Below are 23,895 nucleotides of genomic sequence, written 5' to 3' on the forward strand. Positions count from 1 at the left end.
AGAACAATAAAATAAAAAAAAATAAAAAAAGGAAATGTGGGAGAAGATGTACCCTTTTTTTAACACTGGTCGAAGAACAAATGCTTCAGGCATCACAATTGACATCACAATTTTTAACATATGGAGCTATAATTATGAACATGAAACTTAGGTGGGGAAGCAATGGTTCTGAGTCGGAAATCCATGAGGTGCTACAACTATTATTAACAGAAGTGAATGGCCTCACATTAGAAACCTGGTTATACAGATCATTAATGCTGATGGTTTCCACATGACATGGGGTTGCAACCGTATTAATGCTGCTTGTAGAGTATCACAGTGATCCTGGTGATGTTACTGGTCAGGGAAGGCTTGTTAACACTGAAGGCCTGCTTACGTGGACAGTTCACAAAACCGAGACTTCAGAAAGCAGGTAACACATTTATTGACTTATCCCTTGCATTGACGAAAAGATCCATAATAATGCATTGGAGAGCAGAGGTGGTAGAGCCAACAGAACATGGCAAAAATACATTACTGAATGGGCCAAAAGTTAAAGTATTACTTGGCAAGGGGAAGGAAACAGAGGGGTATGTAAAAAAAAACATTGCCCATTCACGGGAAGAAAAATGCTTGCATTTTGAAGAACTGGATGTTGCTGACTAGGCATATTTTAAAGTGACTGATTCACAACAGTGCATGAGGGGACCCCCTCTGATACGTAATAAAACTCTCCAAAATGTTCTACCAAACGAGGATTTGCGGGAATGGGGCAGTTTCGATTTATTTGGTTGTTTGTACTTTATGCAGTAAAGTCTGTGAATATATGACTCAAGATCCCCGAAACTGAGACCCTTGTTGATAGATATGATGAAACAAAACCAGAGAATATTAATGAAAACTGATTGCATTACTCAGAAGAGGAAGAATTGGGTTTGAGAAATGATGCATAATCTGTTGTCTGTATAAAAAAACTCAATAAAACTGATTTTTTTAAAGCCTCATGGGCACTAACGTAGGCCATAAATTCGCCCTCTGCACTTGAAGGGTACTTTAGCTTGTGGACAGAACAGTGCCTTTGAGAGAGCTCCTGTAGAAAACAGCCTGCATTTGGGCAGAGTCAGATTCGAAGGGGGCTAATGGCAAGCTTCTGGTAATGCTTTGCCGTTTGTTCACCGAGCAGCGACGGCTCGTGGAGGGAGTTACGGTGGGGCAGGAGGGTGGGGAGGGGGAGGGGCAGGGCGGAGGTTGCTAAAAACCGGCATATGGATAATTGCAGGTAAGTAAACAATTTAATTAATAAAACGAATTTCGTAGTGCGCCTTGCATCGCAAAATGCAATGCAGTGCGAGCTACGAAATTCGTTTTATTAATTAAATTGTTTACTTACCTGCAATTATCCATATGCCGGTTTTTAGCAACCTCCGCCCTGCCCCTCCCCCTCCCCACCCTCCTGCCCCACCGTAACTCCCTCCACGAGCCGTCGCTGTCACCGAGAGGCTGAAACACAGATCAGCCGTATTGTTGCATATAACAGAGTTGTCCTGTTATATGCATCACCTAATGGTTTGAGAAGACCATAACTATTATAGATAGGGGTTTTCATGACCCGCATCAAATGTTGCAGCCGTTAGCAAGTAAATAATACGTCTCAACCTCAACATGAAAACTTATTCAAACCTTTATAGATTAGAAAATGTAGCCTGCAACTGTAAAATAATTTAGAGACAAAGAAATCCTCAACTATCTTAACCGCGGTGGCAATTCCGCTGCGGTTTTATTGAGTGGGCGGGGCCGCGTCGGCCAACGGACGTGCGCGGCACTACGGAGGTAGTGCTTGCGACGGCCGTTGCGACGGGCGCATCGAAGGGGTATGTAATGTTTGGGTTTATGGACAGAAGATTCATTTTTTGCACAGTGTAATTTATTAAATGGGCAATTAAATGCAGAGAAATGTAAAACTCTCTTAACCAAGTCCTGCATCTATTACAGTCACCAGCAATCAGTACTCCAGGATGTTCTGCTCTTTGATCAACTCAACTAGTATTTTGATCAGGAGCGGCTCCTTCACTAGGGAGGAGGAGCGTCACCCCACTGCTTTCTCACAGTGCGAGAAGCAGAAACATAAAATGGTAATAACTTTCAGTTATTACCATTTTATGTTTGGTTGCGGGTGGGCGGGGTTGCTCTGCGAGCAGGGCAGAGGAGGAGTGGTGTGTCTGCCCACTCCCGAGTGCGTAAAGACTGCTTGGTCGGCCCCCTGTGGCAGCCCAAACCAGTCATGCAAACTCTGCAATGCAGCCTGAATGGAGAAAATGGCCTCTCGATAAGCCCCTAGCTGGGTGGCATCCCGACCAATCACATCACTGCTTGTAGCATTGTGATTGGCTTAGGGGAGGGAGCCTGGCTGCCTGCTTCTGCTTCCTGTTCCTGCTGGAGGCAGGAGAGCAGGAGCAGAGAAGACTCGGTACCCGGCCGGCAGAAAGGCACGTTTAATTTTTGTATTTTTTATTATTAAATTAACCCCTCCGACCTCCCCTCTGATGTTTATGAGGGGCTTTGATTGAGCGTTCAGGTGCTAAGGATGAAGCCAAACAAAGTGGTGTCAGTATGTTGGCCTCTCTGTAGAGCACATAGAACAATGTTTATGTATTCCATTTGCAACTGAAATTCTGTAGATGTATGTGTGAAGGGGTACTCAGATGTCAAAATATTTGCAAGACACAAGTAAGAGAATATAAAGTGCTTAACTTTGAGTGAGTGCAGTGTATGCTTTGGGGGAGTGAAGTGACAGGGATGCAAAGAAGTGCATTCAGGGAAGAGTGAAAAGAGGATGTTGAAGAGGAAAGAGGTGGTTGAAGATGTGCAAATGGACAAGATATGCAGAGAAAATGAGGATACATTTCTAACATAAAGCGCACATAACTGAAGGCCAAATCTCCTTCCACAGGCCTCACTGATATATATATATATTTTTTAAAACCTTTATTTGACATGTTCAACCAGATACAGACACGGGCCTACAACCCCCAGGGCTGGCCGCTAAGCAATTGCAACACAATACTACGATCAAAACTTCAGACCCAGCCTCCCGGGGAGCATAGTCGCTACATCCACAATGCGTACTGGTTGGAAGACATATCAAATTGGAAACAGGATACAAAAGGTTTCATTTTATAATATAAGATAGAAGGATCAGGTGCCATACAATATCTCAAGCTATGAAGTGGGGGCGAGCGAAATAGCAGTGTGTCCACAGTTAGTTCGTTTTCATGTAGGTCAGTGGCGTTTAAGCAGACGACACCCGGATAAACAAGCATACTATTACGGTTCGCGCCAACATTTACGCCCGTCCCGTGGCCCCGAAACATCGCGAGAGTTGAGGCACAGATGTGAAAGCAGAGATGGACCAAACAATGAACCCACTACACTGACCCGGAAAAGGAGAAAAGAAAAGGCCAAAGAAAGATAAGAAGAGAAAATAGGCCATAGAAACAAAGAAAAAAACAAAACTCCCATCCCCCAGCCCCCCACCCTGCACCCCTGCAGATGACTACGGCCTACCCCCCTAGCAGCGTACCTGTCGCCCAAGAACCCGAAATATAGAAGAAACAGGGAAAAAAGGGGAAAGAAATTAAACCCCACCCGAAGAGGGGAAATGGAGGAGGGCTGTATTCAACGCACTCCCGGTCTCTCGCCCCCGTCCTAACCAACCCCGCCCCGGACTCCGTTAATTCAATAAAACAATCCCGTTAACCATAATACCACAATGAACAACCCAGACAACAATCTCAGCCTTGGCCCCGTCGATAAAATTCGCTGAGTCTGTAAGTGGAAGAAAGCCCTGTCCTCAAAATGTCGAATGGTACACAGAAGTTGGCAGAACAGGGGTCCACAGATGAAAAAAGAACGGCAGGTCCCAATTTAGTCAGCCGGTACCAAAGATGCCCCTCCCCGTCTTCGAAGCCAGGCTTTATCCCATCCGCCATCTTGATAGACCGACTGGGGAGGGGGGTCGACACAGTCCAAAACAGTTCACAGTACCAATTAAAAGGAACCGAAATGGGGACAGCATGTAAATGTTCCAACAGCTGCAAAACCGGGGATTCCAACGGATTAATTGAGTCACTAGGCACAGTACTTTCGGGTAGCTCCACTGCGATAGGGGCAAATACAGCTTCCAGCGCCGGGTCTAAATACGCCACCGGGGCATCAATCGAAAGGCGAGCTGGCCGCCGGGTCTCGGGCGTCAAGTCAGGATCCGGTCTCAATCCTTTGATTCCATCCGCCGCCAACAACAGGCTGCAGGTCTGAGCTTAAACAGTCTCCTGAAGTGCCACAAGGGCCTCCAGCACCGTCCGCAATGACGGGCCACTTTGAGCCTGCTCCGTCAGCCTCCATTTTTCCTCAGGCATGGTGGTCCCCACGGAGAGGCGCCTTCTCCGGGGGAAGATTAGGCGGAGCAGGAATGAGCCATGAGGGACAGACTGTTAGCGTGCAGTAGCGCATAGCGAGATTCCAACCCAAGGGGCACCGGCGATATGGATGCCGGACCCCCGGTCCGGGACCCCCGCAACACAGCACCTTGCGTCACTCGTCACCTCACCTCCTATAAAGCACCAGGCAGCAGATGGTAGCAGAGCAATCCCAAAATTCCGAATGTTCCAGAGACCGGACCCAACCGCATTCAACAGTCCGTTGTTGTTCAACTCGGACCCGGCTAGGCCAGCACTCGAGACCCCGGCTTCTCGGCTGGGTTAGGCCTCAAATAGGTCCTCGACGTTACTCCGCTCCACGATGTCGTAGAAACTCCGGGATCACATCATCGGAGTGCAAATCGGACCACACACACAGATCCGGGGCAGGAAATCAGGATAGGTGGCAGGATAGTAGAGCGTAGGACAGAGGTCAGCGGAGCCGGGAGACTATGCGGCCATCTTGGTTGGTGTTGTAGCTCCTCCCCTCAGGCCTCACTGATATTTAATTCACAGACTCACCATTTCAGACTTCAAACATTTCCAATGTTAAATATTTATAACAAATCATTGTTGTTACTCATTTATTTTAAACACCTAACACCTGTTGACTAAGCCAATCGCAGTGAAAGGTTTTAGGTTTAGATCAATTGTTATGTCATTCATCTATATACAATTACATCTCAGAGAGAAACCGGTAAACCAAAATACTGGTCGGCTGGCACACTATGGGAATCACAGAAATGTATTTGACATGTTCTTTTATAGAGAGCCCCTACTTTTTTCAACCCACTTAAAGACCCGTCTGCACATATTTCTATATGACTGGTTGCAGCCAGCAGCTGTGGGTGCTTCCTGAAGCCTGGTGGTTAGACCATTTTTTTTCCAAAGTTGATGCTGCATGCAGAGCAAGAGAAAAAGTTGTCACGCTGTACAATTTACACATTACATTAACTGCTCAACATAGTGATGCAGTAAAATATGGGGCTGTTTTCAATGTTTTAACATCTCAGAACTATACTTTCCCACTGCTTTATAAGATTGCTTTATCACTACATTCATTTGCTTTGAAATGTACCATTTGGGAATCTTTTTTTCATTTCTTCATCAGGAGAGGGACCCACTCTGGATTCCAGGTTTGTCCATTGAACCTGTTCACATCGCTCACTGTATAAAAGTCATGTCCAAATTTTACGCCTCACCACTTTCAAATGTCACCTGCCGCCTTTGGCAAGATGTTTTTTATATATGGTTGCCTCATCAAGCAAACTACAAAAACTGTGTTGTGGGAATGTTACAAATAAAGACAATCTTAGCTTTTCCAGAAATGCACTTGTTTATGCATTGTGTGAAGAAGCTAAATCAGCACGTCTTAAAGCAAGGTTAATAGTGTAAAGCATTGTTGGCACATGGCACCCTTGCCAAATAACAGAACTGATGATTTAGGACAAAAAGTGATTTGTCCACAATTACTTAATATGGTCAGTAGATGTATAAGAGTCCAGGTCTTCAGATACCTTAGGTGACAGTATAGTCCCTAAAGAACTTCAGTGCCTACTAGAACACTGTCTGGTACCTCTGTCGCCGAACGTGGCTATATGGCACAAGGCGGGTACAACCATGTCTACCACAATAAGGTAACAATTTAAACCTCTTCTAAAAACTTACATTTTAGAACAAGATATTACATTACAATTTCAAATTTGGTGATTTGAGATAAACACACATACATGAAGTAAAACACAACAGCAACAGTTACTTGAAGGTTCACCCGCAGTCTTGCTTGGGATCCTTGCAAAGGTTTGTTTTAAGATAGGACCTAGGGACATTGTTCAGCACCTTTGCTGAACAAAACTGCCACAAACTGGGCTAATCATTTTAAATATTACTATCAAATAGACAAGGACTTTCACAACCCAACAAGTATCGGCTTGCGACCCACACCAGGGGTCTGGACCCACCTTTTGAAAAACTCTGTACTAGGCGATGAATTACTGTGAATTGAAAAATACATTAATAATGTTATTCTTCATAAATGAAAGCCCTGTGCGAGAGGGTATATTATGCCACCTAAATCTTGCCTCTAGAACAAGATCTATTATTCTGTAACTAAAAACACATATTGCTTGAAAAAATCTATTGACTGCCAGGAGTGTCTTTAATGGACAATCCGAGTGATTCATCCTCAATTTACCCACACAATCTGGAGAATAGTATTATTTAATCTAGCAAATTTATTGACTCCTCTAAAAGGAGAACTTTTTCGAATATATGTTATGCCTCCGACATGGTCACTTCTGAAAGGTAACTAGACATGTGTTCTTGCGAAAGGTCACATAAGAGATCCCTATAGTGATGCTTTAACTCTTGTTTAAAGGACATGTATTAGACCTTCTTCAAAATTAGACTCCAGTGACCTAATAAAAAAGGCACTCCAGAGTCTAGCTCTGCTGATGATCATAAATATTAAAAAACATATAAACTGAACAGATGTTACTAATGCCCAATTTAAATGTATAGGAAATTCCCCAAAATATCTGGGGAATAGGCCACAAAGGGTTTTGTAAACTAAATGTATGAGCGTAAATAAAATATTTATAATTTGAAATTCCACATTATGAATTGCATAATTAAGATTTGTGGCATTTTCGAAGTCTGCTTATAATCTTCAAAAATGGTGGATTACCACCATCATAAATCTAGGGATAGGGTGCTGAAAAATGCAGTAAACTCCCGAATGCATGAATAAGTGTGGATATTAAAGAATTTACAGGTAGTTTACTACTCTGGAAATCACTGTGAAATTTCTCCAGTCTGAACTAGTTTTACCATCTTTATGATTTTGCCATTTATATTGCATTTCATGAAACTGTGATGTTGTTTATTCATAGCCATTTTATGACCAAATTTTAAGTTTAGGCCTACACTGTACTTGTGCTTCAGACACATTCAGGCTATTTTTTATGTTGGCACTTGTAAGCGATAATTCACAAATGACTTGGTCAGGGTCAGAGAAATGTATTTTATCTGTATCTTTTTTCAGTCCTCTTCATTTTTCTCATGAGAATGCCTGGGACCTGTTGAGACTACCACCCTCTGAGTTCCAATTCCTGGTACATGAATCTCTTCCTTTGCTCTCTCGGAGCAAGAATGCATTAAAAGTATTGAATTGAGAGAGAGAGTTTATAATTCCGAGCACAGTGAATTGGGGAGGCAAATCGCTGCCTTATCAAGTGCTTATTTTTGCTTTAATAAACATGTTTAAACATTAAAGTACGCATAAAGACATTACATTTCTAGTAGATGTTGGAGAAAACAGTATATGAAAATGTTCATTTGCATGTTATTCATTTTTGCAGATTTTCCACCTTTGGGGAAATAATTCTTGGGAAGAGTGAGTAGTCCTGGAAACCTACAACTGCCAGAAATGTTCGCGTGTACACCCTTGGACACTTTGTAAATCTCAAACAAGCTGGAAATATGCTGCAAACATAGGACAAAACCCGTGGGAGTAGATTAATACACTTTGCATTGTAAAATAATTTCTCCTATGAGCAAGACTGTCCATGAGATAGACTCTGAGGGGGACACACAGAGGCTGGAGAGACAAAGGTACTAGGGGAGACACTGCACCCCCCCCCCCCCAACACATCCAGTCAGCAAGCAAGCCACGCACTTGTGGGAATACAGATCCCTGAAAGCTCACTATGCAGAGAGGTCACAACAATGACTGAAGAGCACTACACAAACAATTTGTAATATTTTGAGATTAAATGAATGAATACCTTCCAAACTATCAACTATCAGATAACTAAAAAAATATGCCTCCCATGAAGGTTTGAAACTAGGATTTCCTTGTGAGGTTCCAGAAATCATTGTAAATGCCTCATGGACAACTAAATGCAATCATATTTATCTAAAGTTACTACCGGCTCTAGTTTATATGCAAAATATATTTATTTATAGCTTTTTCCCAGTGCTTAGAAGCTCCCGTGGTGATGTAAAATCAATCAATTTAAATAAAAACATACAAGTCTGTCAATTGCCGCTGTATTTGTTTTTCCACATCGTGGAGCTCACCTCTTAAAACTGAGAAATATTAAATTCATACCTAGTATTCGAATTTGCGTAATTGCTCCATGGAGGCCAAAGAACATCCAGAGGGGCTGCGACGAATCCACGCAGACCTGCATGCCTGCGTTAGCACCATTGTGACTTAAATGCAGTTCGCCATCGGAATTCACCACAAATCCCAAGATGTCTCCACTCTGAAGGGGAACAGACACTCTGCACACCGCCCAGAACTCCTTCCTGTCAACAAGCGACTCCGGGTTATAAGGAAGGTCACTGGGTCGTAGGGTACCTGGGTCACAGGAAGTCACACCATAAGACAGAGTCCCTGGGCGTGAGCCGTTCGACTTGTTGATTTTGACAAATATGGTTTCATTGATCCTCAAAGGTCTACTGGTGAACACTAAAGTCCTCTCTTCTCTGGTGTGTTCTAGCCGTGCCACTGTTTGCTCATCAAGGGTTTTGATGTGGGCTCCGCGAAGCAGATGAAAATGGATGTCGCTTTCAAGCTGCGAAGGGAGCAGATGGCAATGCTGGGAGTTGAGGGAGTTCTGTGGTATAGGACACACTGCGGTCATCATCTGAAAGTTCTCTTCCTGAAGGTTGAGATCACAAAGGCTCACAGAGAGACGCGTATCTTCATTTTCACGCCGTAACGAAGGGCGCCGGATTGCTGTGAAGGATCTTGGACGAAGGCAGTCAGGTGGGATGAATTCACTATCTGCAAACCCAAGAGAAAAGAATATCAGACACCAGGCATTTGCACTTTTCTTTGCATACTATGCGAATTACTGACCCTGGTGGTCAAAAAGAAGAGCCTTAGTTTTTCTAGAAAGCATTTCTATAAGGAAGAGTAGAGCGACGTACATCAAACATTTTTGCATGAACTTCATATGGTTTCAGTGCATTAAATGTATTCAAAAGCACTTCAGCATTAAAGACATTACAACTCAAGTAAACACTGTCAGCTCAGATGTAAGACAGGAAAGACAGGCCATTTATTCACCTTACTAGCCATCAAAAACACGAGCATTACAAGTCTTTTAAAAATATTTACAAACAACAGAGCACAACAATGTATTATTGGTGCAGATAAAGACTTGATGAGGCACAGTATTAAAAACACTACCAGATAATATTCTTGAATTCGGAGAGTTAAAATGACTCTATCCAACAAACTTTTTTTCTTAAAGATGTAAGCACTTTAGCCTTGCTGATATATTGACAATGCACTGAATTATTATTTTCTAACAAGGCCGAGGTTATCAAGTAATTTTCAAACTCTTTTATGGAAATCACAGAAACTTTAAATATTCAAATATCATTGATCAAAGACCATAGCACAGTTGAAGAGACACCCATAAAATTAATTAAATACTACATCATCTGTCTATTGGGTCCAACCATTCCCAAAGGTACTTGGAGGCGAATGTGGGACAACTCTACATCAAGAAAACGTTGGAAAAAATGTGGCTAATGGTGCCCCTTACAGCACAGTTCCTCTAAGCAATCATTAAAAGACAAAGGTATACTGCCACCTTTTCAGAATCTGGGCGGCATGCATCCGTCAACGCCCTCCTGAAGAAGCCCTCAGCCAAACTTGCGAACTACTAACCGATACCCCTTCTTCCATAAGCATCCAAGGTCCAGGAGAAAACCATTAACAGATGCCTCTCCAACCATCTCACCAACAAACAACTTTTGTCAATGCCACACAATCAGGTTTCAGACCAAACCACAGCACTGAGTCGGCCCTCATCCCAACAATGGATGACATCAGGATGATCCTCAACAGAGGTGAAATTGCAGCCCTCATCCTTCAAGACCTTTCGGCAGACTTTAACAGCGTCTTCCATCCCATACTGATCCAACAACTTCATGACACAGACATTCAAGGACACTTCTTCTAGTGGATCTGCATGTTTCTCACCAAAATCATCAGCATGCCATCATACTCCTCGAATGCCAGGGAACTTACTTGTGTGAGTCATGCAGGGCTCCTCTCGCAGCTCCACTCTCTTCAACATATATAGGGCCCCACTGCCAGACGTCATTCGGGTTCACAAAATCAACATCCTCACCTAAGCACAAGGAACACATTCACCACATGCATGGCCTTAACCGCCACCTGGATGAAGTCTAATTGCCTCAAGCTTAACATGGACAAGGCCAAAGTGGTCATTTTTGGGGAGGATGCCTTGACGTGGGTCTCCAATTTACATTACACCTGATGGACCACAGATCTCAGACCGGCTTCCTTGCCCAGCGCACCAGCTAGAAACTACAGAAATATTGTAGCTAGCAAGCTGGACATGCCTGCTCAAGTTAATGCAGTTTCATCTTCCTGTGTTAACACCATGAATATCTTCTAGAAGATATTCAAGTGGCTACCAACTAACACAAGAAAAACAAAACCCAGGTCCTCATCATGAGCAGATTGGACTAAAGGAACACACTATATGGTACCACCCAACTTAGAAAAAGACTCAAGATCATCCAGAACACAGCAGCCAGACTAGTCCTCAATTTCCGATGTTGGGCCCACATCAGACCTCAACTAAGGGAAATCCACTGGCTCCCGACACACAAGCGTGCACACTTTAAACTCCTCACCCAAACATACAAAGCACTTCCCAACATAGGCCATGCCTACTTGAACAGCTGTGTACAATTCCAAAACCCCTCCAGGCACCTATATCCTGCCGGATACTCACTAGCACACACCCAAAGCATACACAAAAGCTGATTAGGAGGTTGTGACTTCTCTTGCATTGCTCCTAAAACCTGGAATGACCTCTCACAACACATCAGAGCCTTCACAAGAAGCTAGTGACCTGACCTTTTAATTAAGCTCTCTCCGGGCTAGCCTCACAGACCAGCTACAGTGCCAGGATACCCTCAAGGGTGAAAGTGTCATGTAAAAATACAGGCAATATAACATATCAAGCATTTCAAAAAACCTGTGCATGCATTTTGACGTGGGCGCCTGTCATTTTCCAAAATACATAATACATAATACATGCCTTCGCTTCTACCCTTGAATCTCTTTCATTTTTCCTTACTCTCTTTTTTAGCAGTATGACTGAGAATCTAATTTGGCGGTGCATGATTAAAACATAGAAAGATATGGTAATCTCACAATCTTAGACCTCAGATAGCAGTACCATATCTCAAATCTTACAACAGCAGAGAGAGAGAGAGTACTACAGTTCAGGTTAGAAAGACTTAATATGTTCAGAGAGTAGATCTATTCCTTAAGTTACACTGATCGTAAACGCTTGGGGGCAGATTTACAAGCAGGGCCGGACTGGCTACCGGGCAGTTTAGAAAGCTGCCGAGCTGGGGGGCGATTTCGTTCATGAAGACCTGCATGAGCTAAACGAAATTCGTTTTTCATTAATTATTTCGAAGCACACGCAGGTCTCCATGAACGAAAGCAGCCCCCACTGCAGTGAAATCAGCCCCCAGCTCAGCAGCTTTCTAAACTGCCCGGTAGCCAGTCCGGCACTGTTTACAAGCCCCTTGCGCCACTTTTAATTCACTTTTAACATGGGAAAGGTGACGCAAAAGTGGCGCAAGGGCCTTGTAAATATGCCCCTTAGACCTTAGACAGAGTTATATCGAGCAAACCTGTAATAAAAAAAAAATCTACATGAAGTTAATTTATGCGAGTCGTGGAATAACTACCGGTGTAGAATGCAAGTGCACACCGACAACAATGAAATAATGAAATAGCATCAATGAGTACCACCAACTCAGCATTATTTAACAGTCAAACATAAATTAATTTGTATGTACTAAATGTACCGAAATATCAATGTCTAATTTTCTGAATGTATACTAATTCTTACCTCGAATACCAAATTTCATTGCAGTTGAAAGAAATATTTTCTGAATATACCCATATTTTGCCACCGAATATCAGCCTTTTTTCTTATTGAATATGCTACCTTTGTCATAAAATATTGTCTTCTCGTTTTCATCAAGTGTACTCTCTGCTACAAATGTCCCTCGTGGACAAAACCTGCCACAAAATATCATGTAATGACTCCTAATTCAATGTATCAAAATGTGATGCAATAAGGTGCTAAGAATGCGCCATATAGCTGAATGACCATCAGATGCCAGGGATGTTCACTCTGCTAAATAACAACAACATTCCAGAAATGTCCGAGACTTGCCAAGGAAAACGTTCAAAGGACATGACTGACCACCATATGCAATAAATTGCCACCATTGGCCATAAATGGAGTACAGACCCAAAAGATTGCCAAAAGATGCCAGTGGAGGCTATCAAATGTCTGACTCTCAAATACCAGGAATGCACACTAAATGAAAGTGACTGTCACCATATACCAGTTAATGCCATCAAATGCTCGATGTACCCGTCATAAATCATACATGGTCACCAAACGCTAGTTATGTTCAATATATTGATTGCATGGAGGACAGCAACATATGGCATCATTAAAAAGAGGCCAACCACATACCTATTGTCACTGTATGCTAGGAATGGCCGTCACTACATCCCCAGAGGCCAGGGATGGCCACCAGATGCCGCAGATGACCACCTTCTGCCAGAGACACCCATCAGATACCAGTTATGTTCGTTATATGACAGGAATGATCACCAGGGTCTGTATTATGTATTGGGCTCATTGTTCCTGTTTTCCCCACAGAGCACCTTTAAACAGGTGCACCGCCACCAAGTACAAACCGGGAAAGTGCCCCCAATTATAATATGACCCCTTATGTTTGAGATGATCAGCATATGCATGTTCTGGTGAGGTTATGCAGGAAGGCTACCAAATATCAGTATTTAAACCAGATGCCACGAATGCCCTTCTTTACCAGAAATGCCCACCAGCAAAGACGGCACAGATGCAAATGGTGCCCACCATTTGCCAGGATTCACACAATGTGTTAACGGCGCGAAAGATCCACTAGGAAAGTGCATTTCATACTTGTAGTTAATAACACAAGCCAATGCACTTTCACAAAGAAGTATATGCTGGATGACCACATGAAAACATACACAAAGAGTGATACATACAAAAACAAGACATGACTGCACATACATGCAGGCACATACACACACATTAAATCAAGTCTTACACAGTCCATCACTTCAATGACTCACATGCATGGTGCAACATTGACAACACTAAAAAACGTTTGCTATTTTCTTGTCTTTGTGAGCACTCTTGAGACGAGTTGCCATTTCAAAATTCAAGAGTTAATATCTAGTGGAAACTTGGTTGCCTTGCAGTTTTTTATCCAGGTCACTGGTCATATCTTCAGTGGCCTTAAGTTAAATGACATGCCCACGCACACACTGAGAAGAAATGCAGGGACTTGCACAGGGTGCACCTGATTTTCTTCTCAGCCAAGTTATGTTTGAGGCCTTCAGCAGAAGTGCACACACTAATGTCTTATCTAAAGGCCTAGAGGACACAGTGGCCTGCAGAGTTGAGAATCACTCACCTTGTCGTCTGCGACCTTCCTTTCTCCATTCCTCTTTATTCAAACAAATTTCTCCTCTCCAACTTCCAGCAGCTTTATCTGAAACCTCTACTTTGAAAACACGACTGTTTAGGCATCCCGCTCATATTTCCAGGTCTGGAGCATTATGAAGTTGGAGAGGGCATTCAGCTTAAGGACCTTTCTGCCATCTGTACACTTGTTATATGAATGTGACTGGAACAGAGGGCCACAGACTGTCTTTACTCTGATGTGGGAGCTTTGGGCGTTTTGGCAGGCATCGCCCCTGGGCTCTATACAGTGCTGGTGTGTGAGAATGAAGCTTTTGATCTTTTACATGCTCCTTAACACAGGAGTCTTGGACCTACACTGTGGCAGCACACTATATATGTAATATGTTGTGAATATTTTGCAGACTCTAATATACAATGATGATGTGACTTGTGCGAAACTATATTTTATCCTATTTTCATTTGAAGCCTCAAAATGTTTTCCCCACATAGTGTCGTCTGCTACACAAAAGTTCTCTATATACTCTGTCCAGGTCGCCTAGAGCTGTTGGGTTTTAGGGAGCTCAAAATAGAATATTCCAATAAGGGGATCGCGGTTGATGGAGGGCAGAAGTAATGTCCATTATAGGGCGCTAGGTACACTACATCTATTACATTGTTTGTTTTGCACGTCTGTGGCTATTGGAGACCCGGTATCCTTGTTTGAAAACAAGGCGTTTTTTAACTACATTCTCACAGATGCACCTAAATGTTTGCACATTGTTTAATGACCGTGACAAATAGGCTGCGCTTTGTGAAAATATGGATCCGAGGGGTTTGCTAGTCTTTGTATGTGATAAATACTTCCAAGACGCATTTTTTTCCAACTGTTTTAGGTATGTCTGCGTTTTTAAGTTAGTTCCAATGTATGCCGATTTGTAGCTATGTGTTGAGTTCAAGTGCCTATATTGCTTTCCACTTCAGTAGACTCAAGGAAAAGTTTGCATTTCCACTACTTTTTAAAATTTTACCTTTAGCATCTGAGATACAAGAGTGCCAAAATCCTAACCACCCCCTTTGTGTAGAACATAAATTAAGTTTTGCTTAATTTCCTCTTTCTGCTAAGCATGGTATGAGAGCTTGTCTTGCACTTCCAATATATATATATATATATATTCACAGAAAAAACCATAGGTTATAGACCATATATAGTTAGGAATTTGCATTTACAAAACCTTGAAAATTCACTGAAAAAAACATAGGTTATAGACCATATATAGTTAGGGATTAGCATTTAAAAAACCTTATTTTACTCGCACAAAACCATTGAAATTCCATATATAGTTAGATGCACTAACTATATATCGCGGACCCGCAATCCACTGCTAATGATGTCACATATTACATCATTCATGACATGGTCAGTGACATCACTGATGACATCACTGATGCCAGCGCAAGGGCGCGAGCTACGAACAGAGTCCCTTTCCTGCCAGACGCGTTTCGGGCCAAAGCCCTCTTCAGTGGCAGCACATGTGACATGACGGCAAGCTGCAGGCACCAGTAAATACCCTCAGTAACTATGCACAGGTGTAAAACCTGAAGCAATGCTCTCTGGGACTGGTGGTTCCGTAAACCCAAGTGGGTCGCCGCCGCCATTTGCATGCAAAAAAAGTATTAAAGGGATTGCCAATGTCCCCGCAAGTATATATATATATATATATATATATATATATATATATATATATATATATATATATATATATATATATATATATATATATATATTACCTACTGGCGGTCGCCAGTAGGTAGTTATAGTTAGGATTTTTTTCAATGCAAAATCTTAAAATTCTATTTGGAATAACTTTGGCGCCGGTTGACGAATCTGCCTGAAAATTTCCTCAAATTTGCCTCGCGGAGCTCCGGTCCTTTCTTTAAAGTTTGGGGGGGATTCGTCAAGCGGGGGCCAAGATAAAAGGGGGTCCCAAAACGTGTTTTTCCCATGTTAATTTCCATAGGGCGGTCAACCTCACTTTTAGCCCGAACGGCTGAATGGATTTCCACCAAACTTGACAAAATTGTAGGGACTGGTACCCCAATGTGCCTTTGCTATGTCTCAAGATATATGCTCCAGTGGTTTTTACGAAAATTAACTTGCCAAGTTTGGTGGAAATCCATTCAGCCGTTCGGGCTAAAAGTGAGTTCGACCGCCCTATGGAAATTAACATGGAGAAAACACGTTTTGGGACCACCCTTTTATCTCGGCCCTCGCTTGACGAATCCCCCCCACATTTTCAGGTAAGAAGTGGAGCGGGCCACCTACTTTGAGAAATTCGCGAAGATTCGTCCACCGGCGCCAAAGTTATTCCCAATAGAATGTTGCGGATTTCCTATGGAAAGTAGATCCTAACTATAACTACCTACTGGCGACCGTCAGCAGGTAATATAGCGGCAGCAAGCACTAAATAAAGATTTGCAGGACATATTGAAGTGGAGTCCGTTCTATTTTCTTTACTGAATAATCAAAGGAAGGTATTTTCGATATATATATATATATATATATATATATATATATATATATATATATATATATATATATATATATATATACATATATATATATATATATATATATATATATATATATATATATATATATATATATATATATATATATGTAGGTCTCTGCTTCGAACGGTTACGACCACAGGAAATCACGGACCACCACGCAGCTCATCGAGTGTCACAGGAAAAGTTTATTATCCATTTTCAGGTTGATTCAGGCACATATATATATATATATATATATATATATATATATATATATATATATATATATATATATACATATACAGCACTCCTGACCGCCTGCGAAGCGGCGATACAGCAGGCGCGGACCTCTTCTCTATTGGGTCAATTAGCTGGAAACTAAGACGCCATCACACCATCTTTTCAAAGCAGTGGAAATTTATTTAGCAAAAGTGCAGAGCTAGTGCTCTCCCTGATGCGTTTCACTCCGTGGGAGGAGCTTGGTCGCATGACGCACCCAAAGCAAGTGTGTCAATAAAGAGTGTGCAAAAAACTCTATCACCCGTAAAAACAGGTATAAATGCATAACAAAATCGATTGGCATAACATAAATTGCATGGATAAAATACCACTTGTCTATACATATGTTGTGAGCAACAAGTGTATAACACAACAGATTAAAGCATAGTGCTTAAGTCCAAATGTTGAAAAGATATACTTTTTTTATATATACAAACACATACATACACACTAACTATAGAAACTAGTGGCAGCTGGAGGAATTTGAAAGTGGTGAGGCGTAAGAGCAATAAATAAATTAGTCGAGTGAGGGAAGCGAACGAGCTGGATGTATAGGAGGTAAGTTCCAGAAGGGTTTCCTTACGAGAATTTTCTTTTAATTAGCATATTTTGGTGCAATTTTCAGCACTCTTTCTGCGATAAATGGACCAAAAATACAGTTTTGATAAATATTTACAAAGGAAAACTCATAAAATAATCCATACAATTTCTAGTTTGCCATTGCACAGCACTGGTGCACAAGTTTAAGTTAAGTTAAGTTAAGCTAAGAGGCGAGACAGTAGTCATGATGTGAACCCAGTAGATGGCCCAGAATTCTAATAGAGAGAGAGCAACATTTGGTCTAGTAAGTCAAACACAATAGGTTTTTTACAGTTGGCATTCTAAACTCACAAATGGCAAGCTGCTTTCATATGCAATAATGAAGAAAAATGAAGATCCATAAAATAAACAATTTGCCTTACATCACACAATTTGGTTAAGTGGGTAAGCCACGTTTAATCGAATTTTTTAATCGTTTTACTTTGAACAAATCAGCCACTAAATGGATATCTGTTTTCTCATTGTTACCATAATAGTGACGCTTTCTCCTCTGTACATGATGGAAGAGCGAGGGTGCGGATGGCAGAAGAAGAAGCCCATGTGAAAGCTTGGCTTGTTATTTATAGGATTCAATGGGGCCAGGCTTCGGAGGAGAGAAAGAGTGCCAAGAGAGGCAGCGAGATAATGCTCTGCACGTAATGGTGCTTACTTTGTTTAAAAAAAAAAATAATACCCCTCCCTGTCCCAACTCATCACAGGTGTGAGTGGAGTCAGATAAGCTTGATGAACCCGCCCCTCCCAGAGACGACTAGGGAAAGGGCAGGGTTCGCTGAGCAACAGAAACAAGCAGCCCCTGGAAGTACAAGGCTGATAATGTTCTCAATAGGGGGCTGTCTGAAAACACTAAGCTGCCTCACGCCATTATTGGCTGGTCTTTCAGTACCCAAAACATTGCTTATCTCTGACGTTTTGGAATAATTGAATGGTCTTCATACAGTAGCAACACAAATGTGTTGTTGGAAACTAATCACTCAACCTAGAATTTGGGACTTTCTGGAATATCAGACGGTGTGCGGTAGAGATTTTTTGCAGTCAGTTTAAATACACAACAGTTTTCTGCTGTGTTATAGGAATCTTATGGTAGAAGGTGCCTTAGAGCTAAACGAGCACCCCAACAAAAATTGAAGAATCTTATTTGACTCACACTGTATTACTATTAATGTCAATAACTTTGTTTGTATGATTGTGCGGTTCTTTTTCCTTTCTTGGGAAACACTACTACCTCATTATTTGTATTTCACGTCATTATTGGCTGGTCCTTGAGTACCCAAAACATTGTATGACAGGGCTCATACATGTCCGCCCGTATTCCCCAATCACTTTTATGCCATGCGTGGAGCAGCAACATTTTTCTATTTGACACATGCACACTAACGCATGTGTCACAGGATACCTGCCTGACGCCTGTTTCTGAGCACCATCACCCTTCTGGCAGGCAGCAGGAGTCTGACTGGAAGCTGAGTGACAGCACTGGCAAAGGCATCCACATTCCTTTAAGCAGGCTGCTGATCGCCACTGGTTTTACTTAGCATTCTAAAAGAAATTTCTGTGGATGCCATCAATTGCTCCTTGCAGTTACCATCCACGTGCATTAAACTAGGGTGGGCGCCACTCCAGCGCCCTTGAGAAGAAACCACCACTGATAGAAACCCAGAAAAGAAGACTCACAAAGGCTAATATTAGTAAAATTGTAATGTAGCCTATGCTCCCCTTAAACTACGTGCCTGTGCGCCCGCGCACACTGTGATTTCTCTCCCAGAGGCTAATTCGGTGCGTGCATTACATACGGCATTCAATAATGGGAGAAGAGCTACTAATGAGGTGTGAAGAGTGATACAGCTACAACAAACTGCCTTCAAGGGTCGCAAAAGGCATTCAGTCGCCTACTGTGAAGCACTTCTGAAATGGGACCCATTCCTTTCCCAAGGAGCCATTGCCACTGGACTTTAACTGACCGCGCTCCTTGCTGGACAGCTTTTTACTGGTGCCTAGATATTCTTGGGCATTTTTATTCTTAATTGCGCTGCTCGCGCTGCTTACTATCGCGCTGCCGCTTTTGTCACCTAATTGCTTGGTGCTTGTTACTGCAGCTACCAGGGACATCTGTAGGCTCACCTGCACTATAATTGTGTCCTCACTCGCATTTTGCGGGATTTTAGGATTGAGATCGTGGTGCTCCGTCTGCCATCTTGGGTGAGTGTAGAAGCTTGGGACACTCTTAGGCGCCTTTTTGCTCGGGTGTGGAGGCTCTAGCAGCCGGAAGCCCGCGCATTGGAGAGCTTATTAAAGCTTCACAGTAAAATCCTCCCTCAGACTTTAACTGACCGCGCTCCTTGCTGGACAGCTTTTTACTGGTGCCTAGATATTCTTGGGCATTTTTATTCTTAATTACGCTGCTCGCGCTGCTTACTATCGCGCTGCCGCTTTTGTCACCTAATTGCTTGGCGCTTGTTACTGCAGCTACCAGGGACCTCTGTAGGCTCACCTGCACTATAATTGTGTCCTCACTCGCATTTTGCGGGATTTTAGGATTGAGATCGTGGTGCTCCGTCCGCCATCTTGGGTGAGTGTAGAAGCTTGGGACACTCTTAGGCGCCATTTTGCTCGGGTGTGGAGGCTCTAGCAGCCGGAAGCCCGCGCATTGGAGAGCTTATTAAAGCTTCACAGTAAAATCCTCCCTCAGACGTTAACTGACCGCGCTCCTTGCTGGACAGCTTTTTACTGGTGCCTAGATATTCTTGGGCATTTTTATTCTTAATTGCGCTGCTCGCGCTGCTTACTATCGCGCTGCCGCTTTTGTCACCTAATTGCTTGGCGCTTGTTACTGCAGCTACCAGGGACATCTGTAGGCTCACCTGCACTATAATTGTGTCCTCACTCGCATTTTGCGGGATTTTAGGATTGAGATCGTGGTGCTCCGTCCGCCATCTTGGGTGAGTGTAGAAGCTTGGGACACTCTTAGGCGCCATTTTACTCGGGTGTGGAGGCTCTAGCAGCCGGAAGCCCGCGCATTGGAGAGCTTATTAAAGCTTCACAGTAAAATCCTCCCTCAGACTTTAACTGACCACGCTCCTTGCTGGACAGCTTTTTACTGGTGCCTAGATATTCTTGGGCATTTTTATTCTTAATTGCGCTGCTCGCGCTGCTTACTATCGCTCTGCCGCTTTTGTCACCTAATTGCTTGGCGCTTGTTACTGCAGCTACCAGGGACATCTGTAGGCTCACCTGCACTATAATTGTGTCCTCACTCGCATTTTGCGGGATTTTAGGATTGAGATCGTGGTGGTCCGTCCGCCATCTTGGGTGAGTGTAGAAGCTTGGGACACTCTTAGGCGCCATTTTGCTCAGGTGTGGAAGCTCTAGCAGCCGGAAGCCCGCGCATTGGAGAGCTTATTAAAGCTTCACAGTAAAATCCTCCCTCAGACTTTAACTGACCGCGCTCCTTGCTGGACAGCTTTTTACTGGTGCCTAGATATTCTTGGGCATTTTTATTCTTAATTGCGCTGCTCGCGCTGCTTACTATCGCGCTGCCGCTTTTGTCACCTAATTGCTTGGCGCTTGTTACTGCAGCTACCAGGGACATCTGTAGGCTCACCTGCACTATAATTGTGTCCTCACTCGCATTTTGCGGGATTTTAGGATTGAGATCGTGGTGCTCCGTCCACCATCTTGGGTGAGTGTAGAAGCTTGGGACACTCTTAGGCGCCATTTTGCTCGGGTGTGGAGGCTCTAGCAGCCGGAAGCCCGCGCGGCGTAATACTATATAGAGGCATGGAGGAACAGGCGCGCAGCGAGTGCGCGCAGCAGACGCGCCGTAGACGTGCCGGAGGTGCGCCAGAGGTAAGCTCGTTTGCATCCGTTCGCGCAACGGGCGCGCCTAGGGCCGCTTCCACTGGACTTTCACATACTCCTCGCCTAGTCTACTCCCGGGCTGCTCTTTTGGAACTCAGACTGACTCGGATGTTGGTGCCTAAGAAGAACTCTGGCTCCTCTCCATTTCAATCTTTGTCCTGTGGGTTGCTTAACGTGCGGTCGCTGTGTAAGCACCATACAGAGATTGCATTCCTGATTGATTCTTCAGGGCTGGACGTGTTGTTTCTCACTGAAACGTGGACTCTGGAGGACTGTCTTGTTGAGCTGGGACTTGCATGTCCCCCAGGCTTTAAAATCATTCACACCCCTCGGCTGAAGAACTGAGGTGGTGGAATTGGTATCATCTACAGAGAAAAGCTGGGTATCTTTCAGCTTAAAATTGGGGAGGTGTTGGGATTCGAGTTGATGGGGTTTTCCATTAGAGGTCTGGAGGGAACATTGCTTCAGGCGTGCTCTGTTACCGTCCACCGGGATCGGCACCCTCTCTATCAGACTTTCTTGACCTAATCTACGACCTTTCCAACACCCACTCTAAGCTGCTGGTCCTGGGGGATTTCAACTTATGGCAGGGGGGTCCACTGGACGGGGCGTTTACGACACTCTGCCAGGCCTTTGGTGACATCCAGCTGCAACAACTGCTCTTAGCCCGCTGAAAACCTGTATTCAGCCTCTCGACCGAGCGTTAAGGGCGATGTGCCAGGTACGCTTCAACCCCCCTCCCGAGACCCATGGTGCTAGTAGCGCCCATTTTTAAAGTGCTGGAATACTCCTGATTTTGGAGCATTTTTTGAAATGAGCGATCCGCTCTTCCTTTTCTTTTAAGCACTTTTTCACCTTCTTTTCACTTTCACGCCCCCAGGTTAGGGTGGGCTATTAGAGTGTCCATACCGCCGGGTTATAGTCCTGACGAATGCCTAGGTAAATTTAAACCACCCTTAAGGCAGAAACATATTGACTGACTGTATTCTCTGAATTTAACCATTCCTAAACCTTGGCATCTAAATTCAGACACATAATACCTCATATTCGTGTCGTAGGGATCACATATTAAATTTCTTTTTTTGATACCCTTTTAGACACTTTTAACCTTAATTACCCTTACAACACATCCCTCTTCACACAACCAGCTCCGCAGTCTTTCTGGCGTTGCAGCACACCATAGAGGCATTCGGCCTCTGTGGTGGGGCCCAGTGATGAAGCATGACACTGACTAGGTCGGTGTGTGAGGGCTTTCCTAATCACCCGAAGTGAGTGTGTGATCATCCATCTCGCTCCTATTTCCGTGGCAGTACTGAGACTGACCGTACCTCTCTTTTTTTGTTTAACCTCATATCTTACCTTGACAGTCGGCAACAGCTGGTATCGCTTCCTCCATTCTGTTCCGAGCCAAGGAAAGTAGGGCAGCGGGTGCCACAGGGCTCGGCCATCAGCCCAATACTTTTCAACCTGTACCTCCGCCCCCTGGTCCAGCTTATAAAATCTTTTGGTGTCTCGGCTTTTAACTATGCCGATGATACCCAGCTGGTCTTTTCCTTGGAGGGCTATAAGGCGGTCTCGCTGGAGACATTCCATCGCTGCATGGCAGCCACAGCGGACTGGTTACGGGCCAAATCCCTACAATTTAACAGTGCTAAGACTGAGGTGCTTTATTGTTCCACCGATCGGACTTCACGGACACTGCCAGAGAACTTTTGGCCAGCCTCCTTCCCCGAGCCAGTTTTGGCTGCACCATCTGCTCGAAACTTGGGGGTGATCTTCGGCCCAAATCTTCAGCTTGACTTGCATGTTAATAAAACCACGTCTACGTGCATGATGCTGTTACGCATGCTGCGTAAAGTTCTGCCCTTTCTCCCCGCCCGCGCCAGGCCGGAAGTAGTTTGCGGTACTATACTAAGTCGCTTAGATTATTGTAACGCGCTACTTCTGGAGGCCCCAAAAAATCTGGTGGGGAAGCTACAACGTGTGCAGAACATGGCCGCCAAGTTGGCCCTCTCACAGCCTAGGTCTAGTTCTTCTACCCTGGCTTTGAGAGAGTTACACTGGCTCCCGGTACATCTGAGGGTGCTGTACAAAGCTGCGTGTTTAGTGTTCAAAGCTGTACACCATCAGGGCCCGATACCTTTGCAGAATATGTTCTCTTGGTATTCTGCCTCGCGACCTCTCCGATCCTCTTCTGCGCAGCTGTTGGTAGTCCCGAGGTTTCAGAGAGTCAGGATGGGCGGCCGATCATTCAGTGGGGCTGCGGCCAAGCTTTGGAACTCTCTGCCTTTCACTCTGAGAAGCCACAGCAACTATCTTCCGTTCCGGAAAGCCCTAAAAACGCACTTATTTCCCAAAAATGCTGTGTAAGTGAATAGTGCTGTAGCTTAAGCTCAAAGCGCCAGGATGCCCTCTGGGTGACAGGTTTGCGCTCTATAAATATACTAAATAAATAAATAAATAAATAATAAATAAATAAATAAATTTCCACTTTAGGGGATATTTCATTAGACTGGGTGAAAGAACGGCTGGTTCACCTTCAGAACTTAGTCTCGCAGAAGGCCTCACTTAAAAGTAATACATAATAATTAGCATTACCTTTGAAACTCAATTAA

General features: G+C 43.7%; 1 protein-coding gene across 1 annotated transcript in view; it reads right to left on the bottom strand.

Annotated features, from left to right (window-relative positions):
- LOC147662586 (E3 ubiquitin-protein ligase NEURL1-like) overlaps positions 1 to 23,895 on the bottom strand; it is a gene marked incomplete at its 3' end in the record, with an annotated part of 229,345 nt that overhangs the window by 10,383 nt on the left and 195,067 nt on the right. Inside the window, exon 5 of the mRNA XM_086951063.1 lies at positions 8,566 to 9,246. Coding sequence (XP_086807189.1) covers positions 8,566 to 9,246 — 681 coding nt within the window. The remainder of the gene's footprint in view (positions 1 to 8,565; positions 9,247 to 23,895) is intronic.

The sequence above is a fragment of the Lissotriton vulgaris genome, unplaced genomic scaffold (genome assembly GCF_964263255.1).
Source record: "Lissotriton vulgaris unplaced genomic scaffold, aLisVul1.2 SCAFFOLD_3172, whole genome shotgun sequence".
In the NCBI taxonomy this organism is placed as follows: domain Eukaryota; kingdom Metazoa; phylum Chordata; class Amphibia; order Caudata; family Salamandridae; genus Lissotriton; species Lissotriton vulgaris.